The sequence below is a fragment of the Nansenia antarctica genome (genome assembly GCF_963989245.1).
Source record: "Nansenia antarctica genome assembly, chromosome: 5".
Taxonomy (NCBI): Eukaryota; Metazoa; Chordata; class Actinopteri; order Argentiniformes; family Microstomatidae; genus Nansenia; species Nansenia antarctica.
The window spans coordinates 1,732,211-1,744,710 of record NC_137690.1 but is presented as its reverse complement, the minus strand read 5'-3'; the positions used below and the strand labels follow the sequence as shown (position 1 = coordinate 1,744,710).

Below are 12,500 nucleotides of genomic sequence, written 5' to 3'. Positions count from 1 at the left end.
ATTGAGTCTTGGAAGTCCTTGAAAAGTGCTTGAATGTGATGTTTCAGAAGGTGTGGGGACCCTGTCAAACTAGGGATGGCCACGACTCAGGTTTCAGACTCGTCGGAGGGAGAAATCGCTTAAACTCGATATTTAAAAAAATAAATAATTGTATACAATAAATTCATGTCAAATATTGCTTAGAAATAATTGATAGGCCAGGTTATGTCACCTGTCAAAGCATTTTTACGGTCTTTAGGCTTTCATGTGCCAGCGCCTCCGTGCACACGACCCACTTGGGTCTGTCTGTCTGTCTGTCTGTACTTGGTTGGTAAGGATGTGAGTCCATAGGGACATAGGGACAGAGACATAGAGACATAGGGACATAGAGACATAGAGACATAGAGACATAGGGACATAGAGACATAGAGACATAGGGACATAGAGACACAGAGACATAGAGACACAGAGACATAGGGACATAGGGACATAGAGACATAGAGACATAGAGACATAGAGACAGAGACATAGGGACATAGGGACATAGAGACATAGAGACATAGGGACATAGAGACATAGAGACATAGGGACATAGAGACATAGGGACAGAGACATAGAGACATAGGGACAGAGACATAGGGACAGACATAGGGACAGAGAGACATAGGGACAGAGACAGAGACATAGGGACACAGAGACATAGAGACATAGAGACACAGAGACATAGAGACATAGGGACATAGAGACATAGAGACACAGAGACATAGAGACAGAGACAGAGACACAGAGACACAGAGACATAGAGACATAGAGACATAGAGACATAGAGACACAGAGACATAGAGACAGAGACATAGGGACAGAGAGACAGAGACATAGAGACATAGAGACATAGAGACATAGGGACATAGAGACACAGAGACATAGAGACATAGAGACACAGAGACATAGAGACAGAGAGACATAGGGACATAGAGACACAGAGACACAGAGACATAGAGACAGAGACATAGAGACACAGAGACATAGAGACATAGAGACATAGGGACATAGAGACATAGAGACATAGAGACATAGATACATAGAGACATAGAGACATAGAGACACAGAGACACAGAGACATAGGGACATAGAGACATAGGGACATAGAGACATAGAGACATAGAGACACAGAGACATAGAGACATAGAGACATAGAGACATAGAGACATAGAGACACAGAGACATAGAGACATAGAGACAGAGAGACATAGAGACACAGAGACATAGAGACACAGAGACATAGAGACACAGAGACAGAGACAGAGAGACATAGAGACATAGAGACACAGATACACAGAGACATAGAGACATAGAGACACAGAGACACAGAGACATAGAGACATAGAGACATAGGGACATAGAGACATAGAGACATAGAGACCTAGAGACATAGAGACATAGAGACATAGAGACAGACAGACATAGAGACATAGAGACACAGAGACACAGAGACACAGAGACATAGAGACACAGAGACATAGAGACAGAGAGACATAGAGACATAGAGACATAGAGACACAGAGACACAGAGACAGAGAGACATAGAGACATAGAGACACAGAGACATAGAGACACAGAGACACAGAGACAGAGAGACATAGAGACATAGAGACACAGAGACATAGAGACAGACAGACATAGAGACATAGAGACAGACAGACATAGAGACATAGAGACATAGAGACAGACAGACATAGAGACATAGAGACAGACAGACATAGAGACATAGAGACATAGGGACATAGAGACATAGAGACACAGAGACATAGAGACACAGAGACACAGAGACACAGAGACAGAGAGACACAGAGACATAGAGACACAGAGACATAGAGACATAGAGACATAGGGACATAGAGACACAGAGACATAGAGACATAGAGACACAGAGACATAGAGACACAGAGACATAGAGACACAGAGACATAGAGACATAGAGACATAGGGACATAGAGACATAGAGACACAGAGACACAGAGACACAGAGACATAGAGACATAGAGACATAGAGACATAGAGACAGAGAGACACAGAGACACAGAGACACAGAGACAGAGACATAGAGACATAGAGACACAGAGACATAGAGACATAGAGACAGAGAGACATAGAGACAGAGAGACATAGAGACAGAGAGACAGAGAGACAGAGAGACATAGAGACATAGAGACATAGAGACACAGAGACACAGAGACACAGAGACAGAGAGACATAGAGACAGAGACATAGGGACATAGAGACATAGAGACATAGAGACAGAGAGACATAGGGACATAGAGACATAGAGACAGAGAGACATAGGGACATAGAGACATAGAGACATAGAGACATAGAGACACAGAGACATAGAGACATAGAGACACAGGGACATAGAGACATAGAGACATAGGGACATAGAGACATAGAGACATAGAGACATAGAGACAGAGGGACATAGAGACATAGAGACAGAGAGACATAGGGACAGAGACATAGAGACATAGAGACATAGAGACACAGAGACATAGAGACACAGAGACACAGAGACATAGAGACATAGAGACATAGAGACATAGAGACACAGAGACATAGAGACATAGAGACAGAGAGACATAGGGACATAGAGACATAGAGACATAGAGACATAGAGACATAGAGACAGAGAGACATAGGGACATAGAGACATAGAGACAGAGAGACATAGGGACATAGAGACATAGAGACATAGAGACACAGAGACATAGAGACATAGAGACATAGGGACATAGAGACATAGAGACATAGGGACATAGAGACACAGAGACATAGAGACATAGAGACACAGGGACATAGAGACATAGAGACACAGGGACATAGAGACACAGACACATAGAGACAGAGAGACATAGGGACATAGAGACACAGGGACATAGAGACACAGAGACATAGAGACATAGAGACACAGGGACATACAGACATAGAGACATAGGGACATAGGGACGTGTTCCTCCTGATACACTGCAGTCTGGGTCTGGAAGGCATTATCTCCCCCACCCCCCCGACCCCACGTTGGGAACCCCTGCCTTAGACTTAGCTGGGGTGCTGCAGCTGAAGAGTATCAGTAGAGTGCAAAAAAACAGCACCTGCACACTCAAATCTGTGCAAAACCTTTTGTTTATTGCGAGCTTTCGGTCTCCAGGATATCGCACGATGTAAACAACAGCTGTATGACGAGTTTGTATGACGCAGTTTGACGAGGCTGAAGAGACGCGCAATGCATTTTGGGTATTTAGTACCCAAGTAGTGTCCAGTCATGGCATACTCGAATATTCAGCAAAATCTAGTATACATGTTACGGTACATGTGGGAATACGGTACATGTGGGAAAACTAGGGTTAGGGTTAGGTGCTACGTCGACTTGGTACATGCTGGCATGTCTAACCCTAACCCTAACCTTAACCCTAAACCCTACCCCAAACCCTAACCTTAACCCTACCCCTACCCCTAACCCTAACCGTAGCACCCTAGCACCTAACCCTAACCCTAGTTTTCCCACATGTACCGTAACATACATACTAGATTTCTCGCATACTCAAATTTCACTGTACAGTGTGAACGCTCTCGCATACTCAAATCTACGTCATATCTAGTATGAGTAGTATGCTAGTATGAGTAGTATGCTAGTATGAGTAGTATGCTAGTATGCCATTTCGAACACAGCCACTGATTTTCAACATTGTGGAAATGTGTTCACATTTTTTGAAAGAAAAGTCTGATCATTACATCAGATCCTGATATGAGGACCAAAGCATTAGAACCTGTCACATATGGGTCTCCGGCCACACCCACACCCACACAGACACACACACACACAGACACCCACACACCCACATATCCACACACACACAGACACCCACACACACAGACACACACACACACAGACACACCCACACACACAGACACACACAGACACCCACACACCCACAGACACACAGACACACACACACACACACACACACACACACACACCAGCAGACACACAGACACCCACAGACACACACAGACACACCCACACACACAGACACACAGACACACACAGACACACAGACACATACACACCCACAGACACACACAGACACACCCACAGACACACAGACACACAGACACACACAGACACACAGACACACACCCCCCCCCTCCTACCTGGCAGCACGTGCACGTGCTGGTGTCCATCCATGTGACAGGGCAGGTGACCCGTCAGCTCCCCAAACAGCCTCACCTGAGCCCTCAGCTCCATCTCCACCTGCACACACACACACACACACACACACGCAGAGTGAGAAAACACACACACACACACAGACGCACCGGCAGACAGACACACACACACACACACACACACACACACACACACAGACAGACGCACCCGCAGACACACACACACACACACACACACACACACACACACATAGTGAGAAAACACACACACACACACACACACAGACGCACCCGCAGACACACACACACACATAGTGAGAAAACACACACACACACACAGACGCACCCGCAGACACACACACACACATAGTGAGAAAACACACACACACACACACAGACGCACCCGCAGACACACACACACACACATAGTGAGAAAACACACACACACACACACACACACACACGTATATGAGGTGTGAGAAAACACACACCTGAGTGATTAATAAATGCCAGGGGGAAAGCACACACACACACACACACACACACACACACACACACACACCGCTGGAGGACAGAGACACACACCAGAGTAGGAACACTTTCCCAGTCAGTGTAAATACCCCGGAGTCCAGGTGTGACGATAAAGACATTCCCAGGGGAAACAAGAGCTTATCACCACTGAGTTCCACTAACACATAATAATAATAATAATAATACATTTTATTTATAAAAGCACTTTACATAAGAAATCTCAAAGTGCTACAATTAAAAACAAGAAGATAAAACAATAAACATTTTAAATTAAAAGGCAAAAAAAAAGGCTCTATTAAAAAGGTGGGTTTTAAGGCGTCGTTTAAAAGCATCCACAGACTGTGGTGCCCTTAGGTGGTCAGGGAGAGCATTCCACAGCCTGGGAGCAGCCGAACAGAAGGCCCGATCTCCCATGGTGCGGAGCTTGGTCCTGGGGGTCTTGAGGAGGTTGGTGGCAGTAGAACGGAGGGTGCGTGAGGAGGTCTGGGGGTATGGAGGAGTTCCTGGAGGTAGGGGGGGGCAGTTCCATGGATGCATGGACATAAATACTTCTGTCTGTCTATATTCATATGAGTATCTATCTATCTGTCTATATTCATGAGTATCTATCTGTCTATATTCATATGAGTATCTATCTATCTGTCTATATTCATATGAGTATCTATCTATCTGTCTATATTCATGAGTATCTATCTGTCTATATTCATATGAGTATCTATCTATCTGTCTATATTCATATGAGTATCTATCTATCTGTCTTTGACTGAGAAAACAGGAGGGTTGGGTATCTATCTATCTATTTACCTACCTACCTCATGCTCGTATTGATCTTGATTTGCCATTATCTGGCACCAAAACCCCAAAAGAAGTGCCAGTAGGGCGAATGCCATACGTTGTTGTGGGTCCATCATTGGTGTCTCTGTTGAATTCTAAATTTTTCCTGCAAACGTTGCAGCTCAAAGTGATCCAATCATTATATATAATCATCATTTAATTATTTAGTCATTTAAAGGCATTATTACAAAGATGGGTTTTTAGTCTTGATTTGAACATATGTGCTGAGGTTGCGTCCCTAATGTAAACTGGCAGTGAGACACAATCTGGGTGCATTAAATGAGAATGCAGCCTCACCAAATCTCTTCTTTTGTACATGTGGTACACAGAGAAAACCAGCGTCAGAAGACCTGAGAGCTCTATTGGGCTGATATGCTAGCAGAAGACCTGAGAGCTCTATTGGGCTGATATGCTAGCAGAAGACCTGAGAGCTCTATTGGGCTGATATGCTAGCAAAAGGTTAGGTAAAAGGTTATTAATCTATAGTGTGTTCTGGAGGTTATTCCATGACCAGGGCACAAAATAAGACAAAGCTGCTTTGCCAAGTACTAGACCTGGGTACCTGTTAGAACACCAACCATCTAGACCTGGGTACCTGATAGAGCAACAACCATCTAGACCTGGGTACCTGTTAGAACACCAACCATCTAGACCTGGGTACCTGGTAGAACACCAACCATCTAGACCTGGGTACCTGGTAGAGCAACAACCATCTAGACCTGGGTACCTGTTAGAACACCAACCATCTAGACCTGGGTACCTGTTAGAACACCAACCATCTAGACCTGGGTACCTGTTAGAACACCAACCATCTAGACCTGGGTACCTGTTAGAACACCAACCATCTAGACCTGGGTACCTGATAGAGCAACAACCATCTAGACCTGGGTACCTGTTAGATGGGGGGGGGGGGGGGGTGTATTGGTTTACTTCTGTAGTTCTCCCGCCCGGCCACAGACTGTTGAGGTAGTGGGCTGGGAGATGCCTGTCTTGTTTTGTCCTCATCAGAGGAGGTGTGTGTTACATGTCTAACGTAGGTGTGAGGGCAGCCGTGGCTTTTTTACCTATGGGTCAAATGACTTTGATGTTGAAAATGTAAGGATACTGGGTGGTAGAACGCACATATCTAGGAAAAGTCATGAAAGGAGGGTCCTGAAATTTGAGTGCAAAGATATGAAGATATAAGATAAGACATCAAATGTTTTTACTCACAGTGGTCAAATGACCCCACCCACGGCTGATTAAGTGCTAAAACATCACCCTGTCATACACCAGCCGCCTCACGCTACAGACACAGGAGATACAGGAGACAGGCTAAGGGCCGCTAGGCGCGAGAACCACGGCTTCTCAGGACTTCCTGTCACGCACCATTCCAGTGACCTCTGACCTCTGATGTTGTGGCTGGCTTCATGTGTACGGCTTTTTGAGCAGCACCTTGGTTTACACACACACACGCACACGCACACACACGCACACGTGCACGCGCACGCGCACGCGCACACGCACACGCACACACACACACACACACACACACACACACACACACACACCATCACTGACTTCCTACATTCTATTCCCGGGTCTGCTGACATGGTCTCCTGGCAACTGAATGGGAGCAGAATCACACACACACACACACACACACACACTCACACACTCTGGTGACACACACACACACACACACACACACACTCTGGTGACACACACACACACACACACACACACACACACACATTCTGGTGAATCACACTCTGGTGACACACACACACACACACACATTTTGGTGACTCACACTCTGGTGACACACACACACACACACACACACACTCTGGTGACACACACAGACACACAATGACTGGTCCACATGAGAGGTGTTTGTCACCAACAATAGCAGATATATCAGCATTGAGCAATTAGGACATGGACACGGACACACACAACACACACACACACACACACACACACACACACACACACACACACACACACACACACACACACACACACACACACCCAAGGAACCGAAGCCTAAGAATTTTACTCTCTCACACTTGTGTAATGTGTCAATAAAACGTGAAACTTGAAACACACACACACACACACACACACACCCTCTGGGCTGGGCAGGACCACCTCTAATGACTGTAGGAGCCTGTCTGTCTGTGGCCTGCAGCCCTGCTCTGGCCCTTAAGAAGACAACAGGCCTATTCATAGCTTTCATGTGACGTCACAGCATAGTGGAAACGCCCACCTGACGGGCAAAAGGCACTTTTTGCGGGCAAAACCCACGGGCAAAACCCACTTTTTGCGGGTTAATAACTTTGATTTCCCGTGGGTTAGGAAAGTAATTCCAACGTGTCCGGATAGAGTAGAAGACAGGGAATCCAACACTATTTGAATGGAGTCGATCCTCCACTCCTATCACCGTGGACACAGCAAGGAGCGAATTCCCGGATATAAATATTCCCTCGCCTCGCTGACAGCGGGAGTTGGGAGTTTCGTCCAGCAGCCGGTGAACGCCCGGTTGATCGAGTTTCATATTAAAAGTATATCTTCTCGGGGTGTCAGCGCGGTGGTTAAGGGCTCAAAATGACCGTATACTGATGGTGAATTTAGCAATAATAGTCTTATGTTTGTACCACCTCCATAACCGGTGTTATTCACGGGAAAAGCCGGTCAAGGAGGCACCCTTTGCAGGTCAATAACTTTGATTCTCCGGGGGTTAGGAAAATAATTCCAACGTGTCCGGATAGAGTAGAAGACAGGGAATCCAACACTATTTGAATGGAGTCGATCCTCCACTCCTATCACCGTGGACACAGCAAGGAGCGAATTCCCGGATATAAATATTCCCTCGCCTCGCTGACAGCGGGAGTTGGGAGTTTCGTCCAGCAGCCGGTGAACGCCCGGTTGATCGAGTTTCATATTAAAAGTATATCTTCTCGGGGTGTCAGCGCGGTGGTTAAGGGCTCAAAATGACCGTATACTGATGGTGAATTTAGCAATAATAGTCTTATGTTTGTACCACCTCCATAACCGGTGTTATTCACGGGAAAAGCCGGTCAAGGAGGCACCCTTTGCAGGTCAATAACTTTGATTCTCCGGGGGTTAGTAAAATAATTCCAACGTGTCCGGATAGAGTAGAAGACAGGGAATCCAACACTATTTGAATGGTGTCAATCCTCCACTCCTATCACCGTCGTGTATCTTGATAGTTCTTCATGAGTGAGGTGGTCTAAATAGTAGGCAGCCATGTTGAGCGATGTTGCTATGATACTTTTTGCCCGTCAGGTTGGTGGTTGCTAGGGAAGAAACCACGTGACTGAAAGCTATGAATAGAACACACACACACACACACACACACACACACACACACACAGAACCCTGGTCTAACCCTGGTCCTAACCCTGGTCTAACCCTGGTCCTAACCCTGGTCTAACCCTGGTCCTAACCCTGGTCCTAACCCTGGTCCTAACCCTGGTCCTAACCCAGGTCTAACCCAGGTCTAACCCAGGTCTAACCCTGGTCTAACCCTGGTCCTAACCCTGGTCTAACCCTGGTCTAACCCTGGTCTAACCCTGGTCCTAACCCTGGTCTAACCTTGGTCTAACCCTGGTCTAACCCTGGTCCTAACCCTGGTCTAACCCTGGTCTAACCCTGGTCTAACCCTGGTCCTAACCCTGGTCCTAACCCTGGTCTAACCCTGGTCCTAACCCTGGTCCTAACCCTGGTTTTGCTAAATGTAAATGTAAAAAAATGCAAATGTGAAACCGGTCTTGGGGAAGTCAAGCTGTGGTGACATGACTGCCTCCCTGCCTGCTGCTGCTGGTGACTTTGGTTGTGTAGAGATACAAGGGGGAGGTTTCCTACCTCAGCCTATACACAATAAATAAATATATGACACGTTCTAATGCTTTGGTCCTCATGTCGGGATCCGATGTAATGATCGGACTTTTCTTTCGAAAAGCGTTGTTGAAAATCAACGACACCACGCTAGTTGACTAAGACAGCTTGTTTTGTGAGCCTGCTAACAACGTAAAGTAGTGTTCTAGTTAACTAGGTAACAATGTAAAGTAGTGTTGTAGTTAACTAGGTAACAATGTAAAGTAGTGTTCTAGTTAACTAGGTAACAATGTAAAGTAGTGTTCTAGTTAACTAGGTAACAAGGTAAAGTAGTGTTCTAGTTAACTAGGTAACAAGGTAAAGTAGTGTTCTAGTTACAGGGCTTAAAGTGGGAAAAAATCCTGTGCCTGAAACTTTTTCTTGGGGAGGGGGTCACAGTTTGAGATATTGGGAGAGTGGGTACAGAAGACAGCTTCTTGTCTCAATGTTGAAATACATTAATGCTATTTTATAGTCAATACAAAATATATGTCTCAATGTTAAAATGCATTAATACTTTAAATGAATGTGCAACAATACTATGTGCAATATGACAACCCTTGTGTACATAAGGTTCAGATATAGGAAAAGTTAGGATATTTATAGCATAGCATAGAGTACAGCACAGTGTTTTATTGTATAGTATAGTAGTATATTAGATAGTGTACATAGCCTTTATTTATGTAAACCAGCTCTTTTCCCTTTTTTATTTTACCCTTGGCCCTCGTGTTTTTAGTCTTTTTCCAAGCACCAGGGGAGCCCCCCCTCCTAAATTTCGTTGTATGGTACCTGTACTGTATTTATGACAATAAAGACCATTCATTCATAATACTGTTTTATACTCAATACAAAATAAAATAATATATTTAGATGTCTTTAAAAGGCCAAACTGATTGCATCACTTATTAAGCCACTATCACTATAACAATACAGAATAAAATATATACATGTCTTTAAAAGAACAAACTGATTACTTATTAAGCCACTATCACTTATATTCTCCTTCTTGGCACCACGTCCCATAAGGCTTCCCGTCACTACTCAGGGTTTTTCCTGGCTCAAAATGAGGCGGAGGTGGTACCAGTGGTGTTTGACATCGGGGGGGACCCATGAAGCAGGGCTGTCTGGGGGTCCTTAAACGAGCATCAAACAGTTAATTTCTTGCATTCTGGTGAATTGATATGCACCAATTTGTGCCCTTTCTCCATCAATTTATGGTGGAAATTTCATTATACGTTATAAAGGAAAAAACAATATTCAGGCACCAGATGACCATTCAAAATATAATGTAATATAATGCAATATAAGGCTCTCAGGCATTCTGTACTTTCAAATATGTATTCTCCTTGAGCAGTCAACATCAACTATCAGCTGTTTCGCTAGCAAACACGAAAGCTAACTTATTTGCGAAACAGCGCCCCCGCCACCACGTCGGCGCAATGCCGCAATTGCAGTTAGAAATGACTGTTTTTTGGGGTTTTTTGCTAAAAATTCCCCCGCGCCGGAAATCCGGCACCGTGCCGGAGAACTTTAAGCCCTGTAGTTAACTAGGTAACAAGGTAAAGTAGTGTTCTAGTTAACTAGGTAGCAGTGGGGATTACTCACCCAATCCGTTGCGTTGTTGCAGTATTTTGGCTCGACTAGCGAGTTTGTGTTGTGATTCTCAACAACGTTGAAACGTAGTTCCATGTTTCAAAAGAAAAGTCTGAACATTTTGATTGGTTGCCGACATGCGGACCAAATGATCAGACTGTGTCACATAAAATAATGCTAATGATTGATTTGCCATGCAATGAACTTGTCAATCAATTGTTGGAATTAGTTTGGTTTCTTTTGCTCTAGGCACAGGGTCAGCCACAGTCGGTGCCCCTGGAGAAATTAGGGGTGAAGTGCCTTGCTCAAGGGCACATGCAAGCTCCCTCCTAAGGCGGGGATCGAACCAGCGACCTTGCCTCTCTAACCTATAGGCTCCTGCCTCCCTTCTGTGCGGGAGGTTAACTAACCTAAACTAACCTAACCTAACCAGGCGCGGGAGGTTAACTAACCTAACCTAACCTAACCAGGCGCGGGAGGTTAACTAACCTAACCTAACCTAACCTAACCTAACCTAACCTAGTGCGGAAGGTTACCTAACCTAACCTAAACTAACCAGGCGCGGGAGATTAACTAACCTAACCTAACCTAACCTAACCCTTACCTAACCTAACCTAACCTAACCTAACCTAACCTAACCTAACCTAACCTAACCTAACCTAACCTAACCTAACCAGGCGCGGGAGGTTAACTAACCTAACCTAACCTAACCAGGCGCGGGAGGTTAACTAACCTAACCTAACCTAACCTAACCTAACCTAGTGCGGGAGGTTACCTAACCTAACCTAAACTAACCAGGCGCGGGAGGTTAACTAACCTAACCTAACCTAACCTAACCTAACCCTTACCTAACCTAACCTAAACTAACCTAACCTAAACTAACCTAACCTAACCCAACCAGGCGCGGGAGGTTAACTAACCTAACCTAACCCTAACCTAACCTAACCTAACCCTTACCTAACCTAACCTAGTGCGGGAGGTTAACTAACCTAATCTAACCTAACCTAATCTAAACTAACCTAATCTAAACTAACCTAATCTAACCTAACCTAACCTAACCTAACCTAACACAGGAGGTTAACTAACCTAACCTAAACTAACCTAACCTAACGGGGGAGGTCAACTAACCTAACCTAACCTAACCCTAACCTAACCTAACCTAACCTAACCTAGTCTAACCTAACCTAACCTAACCTAACCTAACCTAACCTAACCTAACACGGGAGGTTAACTAACCTAACCTAACCTAACCTAACCTAACACGGGAGGTTAACTAACCTAACCTAACCTAACCTAACCTAACACGGGAGGTTAACTAACCTAACCTAACCTAACCTAACCTAACACGGGAGGTTAACTAACCTAACCTAACCTAACCTAACACGGGAGGTTAACTAACCTAACCTAACCTAACCTAACCTAACCTAACGCGGGAGGTTAACTAACCTAACCCTAACCTAACC

General features: G+C 45.0%; 1 protein-coding gene across 1 annotated transcript in view; it reads right to left on the bottom strand.

The window, feature by feature from the left end:
- ydjc (YdjC chitooligosaccharide deacetylase homolog) overlaps nt 1-12,500 on the bottom strand; it is a gene marked incomplete at both ends in the record, with an annotated part of 17,402 nt that overhangs the window by 2,889 nt on the left and 2,013 nt on the right. The window contains one exon of the mRNA XM_080532642.1: nt 4,183-4,282. Coding sequence (XP_080388768.1) covers nt 4,183-4,282 — 100 coding nt within the window. The remainder of the gene's footprint in view (nt 1-4,182; nt 4,283-12,500) is intronic.